At 44.6% G+C, this 13,210-nt stretch overlaps 1 protein-coding gene across 8 annotated transcripts in view; it reads left to right on the top strand.

The window, feature by feature from the left end:
- Positions 1-12,872, top strand: part of MAGI3 (membrane associated guanylate kinase, WW and PDZ domain containing 3) — a 53,153-nt gene extending 40,281 nt beyond the window's left edge. For 5 of the 8 annotated variants that reach the window (XM_068173255.1, XM_068173254.1, XM_068173260.1 and 2 more), the window contains exons 14-21: positions 473-665; positions 1,369-1,554; positions 3,303-3,488; positions 6,689-6,782; positions 6,872-6,992; positions 7,475-7,618; positions 9,783-9,921; positions 11,737-12,872. In XM_068173255.1, coding sequence (XP_068029356.1) covers positions 473-665; positions 1,369-1,554; positions 3,303-3,488; positions 6,689-6,782; positions 6,872-6,992; positions 7,475-7,618; positions 9,783-9,921; positions 11,737-12,791 — 2,118 coding nt within the window. In that variant the 3' untranslated portion in view covers positions 12,792-12,872. Of the gene's footprint in view, positions 1-472; positions 666-1,368; positions 1,555-3,302; positions 3,489-6,688; positions 6,783-6,871; positions 6,993-7,474; positions 7,619-9,782; positions 9,922-11,234; positions 11,325-11,736 lie in introns of all 8 variants that reach the window. The other 3 variants (XM_068173262.1, XM_068173258.1, XM_068173257.1) reach the window with 3 other exon arrangements.
- The last annotated feature ends 338 nt before the right edge of the window (positions 12,873-13,210 follow it).

Genomic DNA, 13,210 nt, shown 5'->3' with positions numbered 1-13,210 from the left:
TATAAGCAGCTTTTCAGAAATAAACTTGAGTTTGTTCAAAAGCTTTTATTTCTTCCCCAGTCATTCTTCCTCAGTCTTGGTAAAAAAAAAATGGATTAGAATTAATGTCAGAGGCTTTTGTATCATAAATGTCTAGGAAGTAATATGTATAATAAGTACATGGTGTGTGCTCATTTCAAAACTGAGCTTTTTAATAAACTGGCAAATATGCTCAAGAGAGAAGAACTGACAAAAATATGGATTAAAGATTTTTGAAGTATTTAGTGAATGCTTTGAGACTCCAGATTGTCTCCACTAGATCAGCTTGTGCAGAGTACACTTGCTGGCTGCATTTCTGCTAGAGCTGGACAGTGAGGTAATCTTTAAGAGTCTTCTCCAAAAGACCTCATCTGCACAGATTCACCTGGATTCCAACCATTGTGTGTTCTGATGAACTCACGTTCCCTTTCAAACCCCTGGACTCTGCTCACAGATTTATATCGGAGCCATAATCCCACTGGGAGCAGCGGAAAAGGACGGGAGGCTGCGTGCAGCAGATGAGCTGATGTGCATTGATGGAGTCCCTGTGAAAGGGAAGTCACATAAGCAAGTTCTGGATTTAATGACCAGTGCCGCACGGAACGGGCAGGTGCTGCTCACTGTCCGGAGGAAGATCTTCTTCAGTGGTAGGTGTCTGCTTGCTTAGAAAGAGCACTTAGGGCTTGTAATCAAATCCACTGAAGCTGCTCTGGAACCTAATTACTGCACTGGGGCTGAGCAGCCTGAGATTGAGGAGGGTCAGCTATAACTCTTAAATGGAGAAAAGCAGAATTTAATAGGCTTGGACTCTGTTGCTCGCTAGCTTGCACTGCTCACACAGGTAAGGCTCTGAAAATTATGATGCAGGGGTGGTTTCTTCAAACCTTTTTGCAGGTAGTAGTTAGAACAGCCATTAGTGCTATGGAAATTGCATAATAATGCAGTCTGTTTTCTTGACATCCCAGAATGGTTTGGGTTGGAAGGGACCTTACAACTCATTTTGTCCCACGCCCTGCCACGGGCAGGGACACCTTCCATATGCTGTATTCTCAAGCCTTTCAGCATTAGTGTAGGAAGATTAACTGTATGCAAATGAGAGCTGTTTCAGAGCAAGATCTTGAGATGCTGCAGTTTTAGATCAGTGTCCAGATCAACAGGTTAGAGAAGATTAGTCTGTGACTCCATGAATAACAAAGCTGGGGTGGGATTTACAGCTGACAAGGACTCCCTGCTCTGATTAGCAACTGCTGTTGCCACCTCATTCTGGCACTGACAGCTGAGCTTCATGGTTGTGCTGAAGTTGCTTTGTGTGATTTGTTCCTTATTTGTTGTTTGTTTATTCCCTGCAAGGGGAAAAGCAGGCAGAGGAGGAGGAGCCACAGCCTGTCCTGACACAGAATGGCTCTCCTCGGCTGAACCGTGTCGACTTTGCTAACCAACCATGCCCGGAGGTCTACGACGTCCGTCTGCAGCGGAAGGAGAACGAAGGATTTGGCTTCGTCATCCTCACCTCCAAGAACAAACCTCCCCCTGGAGGTAAGTGCCATGTCCTGGTGGCTCTGCCCCTGCCTGACCTTGCTGGGGCTCCTCCACGGGTATCTCTTCCTGTGCAGTGCTGGTATTTCCCTCATGGTCAGCTTTCACTCACATTGGCACAGCCCAGCCAGTTGAGTCTTGGTCTGTCTTTCTTCATATTTATGCTCTTGTTCACCCAACTGTGACATGAATGGGGAAAAAGGAATTTATATCTCACACAACCCATACCCAAGAGTGTGCACTTGTCACAGGGCAGCATTTGGGATGTAGATATTTGTCCGGCTGTAGTGATGTTGCATTAATTCGTTGGCATTTTAATGGAAGCATAGTTTCAACCTTGGCTTTATATTAGCTAATCAGGTAAAAGGTCTTATTTTGGGGATCTGAGGAAGTAGAGTGTACAGTATTTGGTGGAAAACAATGAACTTGTTAGCATCTTTGAGTGTGTTTGTCTAGAAAAATCATGAAAATGAAAAAGTAGTCTGGTCTGGTATTGTGGTTGTGAGATACAGACGTGGCTCAGGCATAGTTGTCTCTAGTTCTGCGTCTGTGCTCGTCTCCGGGAAAGGAACTGAAATCGATCTTTTTCCCTTCTACTTCTCATAATATTTCTTCTATTCTCCAGTCTGTCCATTCTGGCCCCATTGCTTTGGCTTCTGGAGGAGTCTGTGCAGGGCACAGTGTCCCTGTGGGGTGAACTGAGGGAACTGAGCCAGGAGAGCTGGAGGAAATTTGAGACAATTATTACAAGTGCCTATTCATCTCACAGACCAGGAAAAGCGGTCAAGTCTGTGCAGAGCTGATGTGGCACCTTGCTGGCCTTGCACAGGCTCCCTGCTCAGGTCCTCACCTGACTGAATCAGTCCCCGGCAGGAGAAGTTTGATATATTTTTGAAGTGTGTTTAAGGGTTAATTTTTGTTTGCAAGTCTGAAGAGTTTGCCCATGCATCTGAATCTCTGTGTTACAGTGGATGGCCGTAACTCTCTCTGAGCCCACACTATCTGTCAGGGTCGATGCATGAAATGGAGAACTACATTATATATGGTAAAACCAACTGTTCTGATGCACTCCAGGGCCACACATTCTCACTCATCCCTTTGCAGATGTGATCCATTTCCTTCCCCTGTTTTCCTTCAGGCACAGCACCCTGTACGTGACAGGGCCATGCTGTTGGGTTGGCATCTCCATTCATTCACAATGCAGCATTCCTCATTATTTGCAGGTTTGTCCTGTACAAGCAGTTTTAACCTTTGGAGCAGGAGAGGCGGGACAAACACTGACCTCTGCTCCGTGTTGACCAGTGACATGACCAAGGGAACAGCTGGAGCTGTACCAGAGGATAGTTAGGTTGAATATTAGGAAAAGCTTCTTCCCCCAGAGGGTGGTGGGCACTGAACAGGCTCCTCAAGGAAGTGGTCACAGGCCCAAGGCTGTCAGAGCTGAAGCAGTGTTTGGACAACACTCTTCAGGCACAGGGTGGGATTTGTTTGGATTTTGGGACGTCCTCTGCAGTGCCAGGAGTTGATGATCCTTTTGGGTCCGTCCAACTTAGCATATTTCATGATTCTGTGACTGGCAGTTCTGGGTCTGTGTGATGCTTATCTGATTTGCAAATGGTAGGATTCTTGAGGCTGCCCTGTGCAGGGCCAAGAGTTGGATTTTGATCCTTGTGGATCCCTTCCCGCTCAGGATATTCCATAATTCTGTGCATACTTACAATGTTACTGTACCTATTCTTGTTTCCTAGTGATTCCTCACAAAATCGGGCGGGTTATCGAGGGAAGCCCGGCTGACCGGTGTGGGAAGCTGAAGGTGGGTGATAGAATCTCAGCGGTAAACAGCCAGTCCATTGTGGAACTCTCCCATGACAGCATTGTGCAGCTCATCAAGGAAGCAGGCAATGTGGTCACCCTCACAGTGGTGGCTGAGGAAGGTAAGGAAGGTGCTACCACACTATCAAAGTTGGGTATTTATCACTGCTGAAGTTTATTGGCTTAAATGGACCTTTTGAAGATGTTTGGAAATTAAGGAGAGTAAATCTTAGAATGTCCGGATCTTGTATTCTCCAGCCAAAGAGGAATGACCCCTCAGGGGGCTGCAGCAGCCACAGGATCATGCTTAGTTAGAAAATCTTCTCTCCCCAGCTCAGGGGTCCAGCTCCTGCTGCTGCAGGTGCTGACAGAGCTCTGTTCCCAATGAGGCCAGTGCTGCCAGGATGCTCTCTCCCTGCTCTAAGGCCACAGGGACTCCTGCTTTCCAAATCTCTCCATTTAAACCATGAGTTTTTGCTTTCTCCCATGTTAAAACACACAAATTCCCTAATGCTGCATCCCTGCAGCAGAAGCATGCTGCAGTTCTGTCTGCCAAAGCTCCCCTTTGGAAAAGGGCCACATTCCACCACACGGGAGAAAACCTTGACAGGGTTTTCCTGCCAATCTTGCACCTGCAAAACCTGCTGTGTCACCTGAGCAGCAAAGTGAGTCCTAGGGACTGCAAAGTCTCGTCTTCGGAGACTGTGACTTAATGACAACTTCTATGTAACACTGCATGCACTGTGGTATTTTTTCTAAACAAAACAATAAAATCCAGTAATTTGGAGAGAAAAGCTGTTTCCCCGCCCTGTATTTTTCTTGAATGCTGCTTACGGGTTTAATTAAACTCCCTGTCATTATTTTGTCAGAAAGTTAGCTTTCTTCACCTTTGAAATAAGAAATACCTAGAGCCAGGCTGTGAATAAAACCAGCAGATGATTCTCTAATTTCACGTTCATTGCAAATATTTAACATGCCATCTCAGCCTGTAACACAGAATTTCAAAGACTTAATGTTTCTTTTTGTTAATGCTTTAAGTAGAGAGACCTCTATAAGTTGTTATTTTTCTATTAAGATTTTTATTTTTATCAAATCTGGTGCATTCCATGTTGAAGGGACACACTTCAAAGCAGTTGCCATGGGTGATGTTTATAAAGCAACTGAAGTTTGAGTTGGTTGAATTAGATCTGTTTTCTCTGCAGCTTTTAGTCATCAAATCCAGCGTGGTTTGGGTTGGAAGGACCTGAAAGTCCGTTGGGCTGGCATGGACAGGAACACCGTCCACTTGTTTTCAAAATAAGTTTTCTGAATATCATATTTCTACCCTTTATTTGTGTATGACCTTACATGGACTTTGTGTAAAAACCTTTCCCACTGCCTCAGTTACAGATTTGGAGCCAAAATACAGAGAGAAAAACAGAACCTGGGGAGACTCAGCAAAGAGAGGAAAGAACCCCTCAGCAGCATGTGGTAAAACCAGAGAAAAGATCAGTCAGTAAAAATCTGTAGCTCAGAGGAGCTGGAGTTTGTGTGTTTCATATGTAAAGAATTTTTTGACAATGAAGGAGAAAGAAGCAGAACCGGTTCCACTGGAGTGGGAATATATCTCCACTTTAAAATTCCCCTTGATGTAGGTGAAGAAATAGAGTTCAGCTCACAGTAAAGCCCTGTGTAGTGGGGGAATCCAGCATGGATGTGGGTGAGTCAGGGCTTCAGACACTCAGGGAGAGAGCTGAGCCTCACAGGGCTGGTTCACACCCAGGAAAATCCAGATACAGCTCCAAAAACACAAAATGTCCTTTTTGCTGGAAGCTGTTGAGTCTCACAAGGCAGAAACCCTGATGGAGTTTGCTGTTCCCCAGCTTTGTCTTCTCAGAGTGGCAACAAAACCTCTGCCTGGTCCCCTTCCCTCCCCCCGGCTTTCACAGGCCTGTGATCTTTGCTTTTCATGGGAATAAATGAATTCCCTTCATGCGCCAGAAGAGATTCTTTAACATTTTTCACAAAAGCAGGAGCCTGTCAGCTTTTGTCATGTATTAGCATGAGAGGAGGCTGCAGAGAGGGCTGCAGGATTTGTACAAACAGATGGCGTTTTTCTTGCCTATGCTTCTAAATTAAAAATCTGAGGATAAACCAAGAGTAAAAGTTAACATTTTCTCTCTAGAGAAAAACCTCTTTAAGGCATGTCATGAGAACAGCACCAAGCAGATGTGTGGAGGGCTCAGGAGGTGTCATATACCTGAGAAATTCAGTGTAATACACTTTAAATTTCTCTTCCCTTAACATTCTTGAGTGCTTTTTTGTATTTTAGTGGAATTTGTTTGTTCTTAATTAAGAAATGCAGTGATGTGCTGCACCTAATGAGGCTGGAACATCTCTAGTTTTAGTGCTGGGAATGATTGTTTTTTAACTCTTTCAGGGAAAAGGAGTTAATAGTTTATACTTCAGCACAAAAGTCCATCTTGGGCCACTGCTTGCCATTCAGGTTCCAGCTAAGAGGCAGCTTTTTGCATAGATTGTGGTTCTTTATTCTTAAGTGAGAGTGTCATTTTTGTATCCTGAAACACGGGGCTTTTTCCAGAAATGCACTGGATTTATTGTGAAGTGCACACTAACAGTATTCTCCCTGGAGGGGAAAATAATGGGAAGTTATTTTAAATGGTGTTATTAAAACCTTATTTTTTACTTAGCTTTTGGGAGAAGGCAAAAGACTTTAACATTCCTCTTGGTTGCCTGCCAGTGAACTCCTTCTCCCAAGAGACCAGTTCCTCACCTCGCCTGGAGCTGGGCAATGGAAAACTCTGTTGGGCCTTAAATGAGTTGGCAATTTCCCTTTATTTGATGGGGCCTTCGCCTCTAAATCCCCATTTCTCCTGCAGATCCTCATTCCCTTACCTTTATAGAGGGCTATTTCTCAGATGGACATTGTTCTTCATCTCTTAAAAAATCTTATGATAATGAATATCTGAACCAGTTTCATGGATCTGATCAGCCCTGATCCCCTCTGGCGTTTATCAAGTTGCAAACAGGCTAAAACCCTTCTGTTCATGTCAGGATCCATACAATTGTGTTGGTATTTCCAGAGGGAAAGCAGAGTAAAAGATAAAAGTAAAGACTAGAATTCCTAAGAATTTATTCCATGGAACTGATGAGCTGTACTTGTGTCCCTGGCTTGGAAAATCTCTCTGTTGTGCCCGCATGAGCTCGGCTCAAGGTGTCGCAGCTGCGGTTCCTTGGGCGCAGTAGCCCCAGCACTGGTGGTGACCATTGTCCTGGCTGCAGATTTGTGAAGTTGTGACTGTTGATTTTGTTTGGATTCTAGAGCAACGTGGTCCTCCATCAGGAACAAACTCAGCCAGGCAGAGCCCGGCCCCACAGCACCGGCCACTGGGATTGGCACCGATCAACCCTGACAGGTTGGGAAAAGGGGCTGGGAATGGTGGGAAAAGCTTAGCCAGAGGGGTTAATGTGAAGGCAACATCCCTGACCTTTCACCTTTCCATAGGGGATCTACAGAAGGTGAAGCCGGAAAAGAAGTTTCTAATAGTTACCGGCTGTCCTGGCCCGAGCACAGGCACATGGCACAGTTGGATGCTGCTTCAGGTGTTGGCAGCCGTCATTCCCAGGTACAAAAATCCATCCAAAGGGTGTGGAGACACAGGGAATACTCATCCATCAAGGCATTCTATTGGCATTGCCACAGAGTTCTCAAAAGCATAATGTTAAAACATTTCCCTGTCAGATACAGGTAGAACAGTAGAACGTTGTGTATAAAAATGTACTGAAGTATCTCACAGAATGTTTTTGCTCATGTTTTAAATGTGATTATCTCCTCAGGGAAGTTGAACACTCATTATAGTTATGAAAGAAACACAAAATGCTTGTTACGGAGTGGCTACAGACAGACTTAGAAGGAAGGATTTTCTGAATGTTTGTGCTTTGATTAAAACCATTACCCTGAGTCACCCCAGGGTTGGGATGAATGCTGAAATGCTCAAAATATAGAAATATTGTAATGTTTTTCTAGAAAAACAGAAGGTTAAATCTGCCTACAGGTCCTCATCTCTTTTTTTTTTTTTTCCCCCACCCCCTCTGACTTCCTGCACAGAATGCTGGCTGTCTCCCAGTGGAGTTGGAAAGGGGCCCTCGAGGGTTTGGATTCAGCCTCCGAGGAGGAAAGGAATACAACATGGGCTTATTCATTCTCCGTCTGGCTGAGGATGGGCCGGCAGTCAAGGATGGGAGAGTCCATGTAGGTTTGGCTTCACTAATCAATTTGTTGATGCAGTTGATACATTCATTTACCCGGAGTGGCAACAAACTTGGATTTTCACAAGCACAGAGTCCCAGAACAGCATCTGGGCCTTTGCCCTTCCAGCTGTCCCTGTGGCCATGGACTTTCGGATGAGAAATCCATGAACAGCTCTGGCCAAAGGGATTGTCCGCTTTGCTGGATTACAGTAGCATCCCTCGTGTGAGCAGCAGGTACTCGTGGGTATTTTAGGAGCCCCAACAAGAGATTGCACAGTGCACCAGAGAGCTGTGAGGAGAATCACTGTCTGAGTCAGTTAATTTTTAGGGAATGTTTGTGTGTACATTATGCTGCTGCTGTTCTGTGCCATTTCTGGAGATACAATCCTGATTTTTTCCCAAATATTATGTTAATTCTTGCCTTTTCTGTAAGGAATTCACTCTCAAATATTGTAGTAAAAGCACAGTACATGGGTACAACAGAAGGAACGATGGTAAGCGAGACTCTGTGGCTACTGCCCAGGGTTGGATTTTCAGAGGCTGGAGCATTGAGGTGAGCCAGGTGCACATGAGATGCCATCCCTTGCAGTCCTTGTGCTTCCCTGTTGCTGGCATGTGGCTCTGCCTCTCTTTGTCATGTATTTGAATAGTGGGGCTGGCACAGATACTTGCTGTGAGGCTTAATTGGATGTGGAATTCTTAGTATTCTTAACTTCTCTTATCCTGTTCTTCACAGTAATTAGCATTTTCCCCCCACATGCTTGAGAGACAACATGAATGTAGCATTCAGTGCTAATATTTTTTCTCATAATCCTCCTTCAAGTGGTGTCACACTGAGCTCCAGGGCTTTGTTTTTTGGGCAAAGCAACCAAAAAAATTGTTCAGCCCAGAGAATAGGAGCTGAAAGTCAGACCTCACCAGGGTCTGCAGCTTCCTCCCAAGGGGCAGGACCAGTGGCAGGCCCTGGGGGAAGGGCTGGAGCTGTGTCAGGGGAGGGTTATGTTGGATATTGGGAAAAGGTTCTTCCCTCTGAGGGTGGTCAGGCAGTGGGACAGGCTACCCAGGGAATGGTCACAGCCCCAAGGCTGCCAGAGCTCAAAGAGTGTTTGGACAGTGCTTTCAGGCACAGGATGGGATTGTTTGGGTGTCGTGTGCAGAGCCACATCATTGATCTTCCCATCCTTGACACTATGCCCCTTCCAGTGCTGGCATGTGCCAAGTCCCCAGCCCAGCCCAGAGCATGGATGGGCTGAGCTCCCCCAGCCTGAGCTTATTCACACTTTTCATTTCTTGTCATCTGGATGTGGTGTCTCTTTCTGGTTGTACTTTAACAGTGTGAGGAGGAACTTCTCATCCAGCTAGCTGAGCTGTCCCGGTGTGTCTCAGTCCCAGCCTGTCCATGAGGAGCCAGCAGTGACCTCCTTTGGCAGAGTGACTTCAACTGAGCCCGGGAAGACTCTTTAAACTGCTAATGTTACACACCAGTGACATCTGTTGGCTGCTGTGTGCAGTGCCAGATAGGCTCCCGCTTCCTTTTTTTCCCCATTTCCCTTCCCAATTTTGCCTAATAGAGAACTATTTTTGGGGTATGCTATTCCAGCCCCTTTCCAGCAGCCAGGGAAGTTAGCACTGGCTAAAATTACCTGCCCAGTACCTGTGAGAGTTGTTTACTGGCTCTGAAACCTCACCACTGATCTGTCCAACCTGAAATAACAATTCCTTTCCCTACGTCAAACCCATTTGTGTGGTGCTCAGCTCGGCAGTGGGTGTAGGGAAGGCGCTGTGTCCTCCCCTGGATATGGTGACCTCAGGCAGGTGTGATGCGGGTGATCCATGTGCTCCCTCTACAGCATGATCCAGAATCAATGAAAATATATTCAAGCACATCCTGTATCTGCCTCATCACTTGTAAATAAATAGAAGATGTGGTTAAGATCTCTGGAATCTGTTGCTGAGCAGACAACCTCTGTGCACCTCTGAACCCCCAGACCCTGCGGTCACATCCAGCTTGTCCTCCATGGAATGGTGTCACTAGTGCCCACTGGATTTTAGCATGAGAAGGAAAACAGAAGCATCTGCCTCTGTTATTTTTTCTTTCTAAATTAAAAACCAGTTCACAGTGTCAGAGATTCCCAAAGACTAATCTGCTGCTCTTTTTTCCTCAGGTTGGTGACCAAATTGTGGAAATTAATGGAGAACCTACCCAAGGAATCACTCACACACGAGCCATTGAGCTGATTCAGGCTGGAGGAAATAAAGTTTTGCTGCTGCTGAGACCAGGGACTGGATTGATACCAGATCACAGTATGTTGACTCAAGGGCTGTTTGGTGTTTAGGCTGCAAGGCAGGGAAGTAAAGTGGGATAAGGAGATTCTACTGCTTGTTCACTGCAGTCGTTGGCAGTTGCCTTTGTGACAGCTGTGCATTTATTATTGAATTAAATTAAAAATTAAAATATAAAAATTGAAAAATAAAAGATCTATTTTCATATACAAGGAATATTTGGGGTAAAATTAACACATGATAATACATCAAAGTATTGCACAATCTGAAATTATTCCATATTTCTAATTAGTTTCTTAACTCTGTACAAGCTAATCGAGTTTTTCTATAAAAATATGCTGTTTAACCCTGATTGCCTTTTAATTTAAATGAAAATTTTCTGTGCTACAGTATTGTTAAAAGTTTGTTTCTGTGCATATTTACTTCTGGTTTTGGCCTTCTAAATTATTAAATGCTTTGTTTTTCAAAGCCAAAACTTCTTTAGGAAGCAGGAAAGGGACAACTTTACTCTCCAAGGCATTCAGTTTGATTCAAGGTGATTTCTGTGTCTACAAAAGGAAACCACAACTTTGTAGGCCAAAAAAAAAAAACAAAACAAAACAAAAAACCACCCAAAAACACCAAAAAAAAAAAAAAAAAAAAAAACAAAAACAGGAAGGACAGCAGAGCAAATGTTTGCAGGAGCCACAGAGTACAGAACTGATGACTTTGCATCTGACTCAGTCCCAAGACTGCAAATCAGTGACTTGTGGCAGTGGCAGCATTTTAAAGCAAAGAACATAAAATTTCCTAAATATGCATTTTAGTCTTTGTAAGCCCTGATGCTGACACCAAGGTGCTGATGGTTAAACTTCCTAAAGTGTAGGGTCACTTCTTCTGATAAGGAGCTTTTCAGTCACAGTGACCAACCCCAACCTTCTCCTTTCAAAATCCCAAACACACAGTTTGAGCTACCAAAAACTTTGTGTTAAGTCACTTACTGGCATTCACTCAAAGGGTAAAATCTGCTCAGAACTGTCTCAATTTCTTTCCTCCCGAAAGCTAGAAAAGCGTCCTGAGCATCACTACTGGCCCTGCCGGTCACAGAAATTCCCTGAGCTTTGAGGGAGAAACAGAATCAGACAACAGGGAACCTCTGGAGCATGTCCAGGCCAGCCCTCTTGGATAGAGTGAGGCCTGGGATGAGGTGAAGGAAGTGGTGGAGTGGGGAAGGGTTTATGGCCTCTTGCCTTGCTGTTAATCCCACAATTCTGATTGAAATCTTGCTTGCTGTACTCTGTGATTTTTTTTTTTTTTTGGTATGTACTTCTGGGCTTTTTCTCTTCCTCCTTCAGGTTTGGCTCCTTCCAGTCTGTGTCCCTACGTGAAACCTGAGCAACATTAAGGGCTTTCAGTGCTTTTCTTGGTTTTTCCTTAAAGACTTGGTAAATCTGCATATCTTGTTTCATCTCTTCCTATTTTTAAAGTGCAAAGCTATGAATAACCCCAACTTTTCACTGTTTCAGATTCCTTTAGGCATAACAGTTCTAGTTCATTAGGTTTTATTAAACAGTGTAGGTCAGGGACTTTTTAATTTGAAATTTTGCTGTGTAGGCTCTAAAATTGTTTTGATTCAAGACCGTGTCAGTCCTGCAGGGATCCAGCATTCTGAGCACTAGATTTTTTTTTTCCCAAAATCACATCCTCAGGGTTGTTGTAGAACAACACAATACAGAAATCTGGCTGAATAAAGCTTTGAAAGTATGCCACTCCATAATGTTTATTGAATTGAACTCAGTAGTCTGTCGATTATTACTTTTTGTGTATTTAATCAAATCTCTTGCCCTTTGCTTCCAGGTGATTGGGATAGCTACAATCCTGCTTCATCAAATGTAATATATGAAGAACAGTCACCATTATTATCTTCATCTTCCCATTCTGCTTCCCCATCTGAAGTGTGTTATTTAGCAGTACGAGGAGAAGCTTTAACCAGAGTTCAGCTGTCTGAGGAACTGGAACAAGCAGAGAACACTGTGCCTGACAAGATAAGCACTTTAACTGAAAACCTGTGTGAGAGGAAGCCTCAGTCTTCTCCCCAGAGAACAAAGAACAGATGGGAATGTCCCTTAAGTCCTGGGTTTGGAATCACTAAAGGTAGTTCAGAAGCAGGGACCAGAAGGGGCAGATCTGCCAGTCCAGCAAAGTCAGGGGCTGCTGAAGGATACCCTCACATGGGATTCCACAGCCCCAGGAAAGGGGATCCTGAGAAAAGCAATCTCTCATGTAAATCTGACAGTTCCAGTAGTGAGAGTAAAACCACAGGAGAAAGGATGAAGAATAGTAACAAAAAGGAGTCTTCCCATGGAAATCGAGGAAGGTCAGCAAATCCCCAAAGGCATCTTGGCAAGCCAGGAAGCACAGAAACAGTGGGAAGGATCCAAACATCTCATTCTGTTGAGCAGTTGAAAGGTGGGAATGATAAACCAGAAGTCACCAGGAAAGAGATGAAGCAGAAGACCCTGGGAGAGACAGAAGGGTGTTCTGCAGACCAACATTACCCAGTGTTTGGTGGGAATAACCTTCCCTTCAGGGACTCCAGGAGAAATGCCTCGGAGGATGATTTATTAACCAAGTCCAACTCTGGAGACACAGGTTCCAGCAGATTCAAAACCTCCAGCCTTTCCAATATCCCACTGCTTTCCATGGAGAAACAAAGGAGGGTGGAAACACAGGAAGCTCTTATGCTGAACAGACACCATGGAGAGAGACACACGGAGCTGCCCAATGAAACCAAAGATGGAACTTCCCAACTTGAGAGGAATTCTCCAGTAAGGAAAACACTGTTAACTCCCGGGCCGTGGAGGGTCCCCAGTGGCTGTAAGGGCACCCCAGTGCCTGGAAAACGGGTGTGACTGACTGAGACACACTGTTTTTTAGAGCATGCTTTGATAATTTTCCAGAAAGGGTAATTTAAAGCATTGTTTTTTCTCACACAGTTGTCTTTTTTTTTCCTCAGAAACTGGTTGTGGGGGGGAAAGTATTGGATTTGTTCTTAAATTATCTAAGCTCCATGAAGGACTTTCAGATTGCTTCAGTGAAACCCTTCCATGAGCTGCTGTCCTCATGTCCTTTTGCAGGCCATGTCTGCTGCTCCCAGTGTTGCACTGCTGCAGCTTCCCCGAGTATTGTGAACTCTGAACAAAGTTATTTAATGCCTGTATTGCCAATGTGATCCTGACTCACCTCCTGTTCTTGTGCCAAGCTATCTACTGTATCCAGTTAATCTACTCCTTCCCACATGGATTCCAGTCAGAGACAAGGCAGGTTTGGG

This window comes from Anomalospiza imberbis, chromosome 26 (genome assembly GCF_031753505.1).
Source record: "Anomalospiza imberbis isolate Cuckoo-Finch-1a 21T00152 chromosome 26, ASM3175350v1, whole genome shotgun sequence".
NCBI lineage: Eukaryota > Metazoa > Chordata > Aves > Passeriformes > Viduidae > Anomalospiza > Anomalospiza imberbis.
The sequence above is the reverse complement of the archived record's forward strand: the minus strand, read 5'-3'. Positions and strand labels throughout refer to the sequence as shown.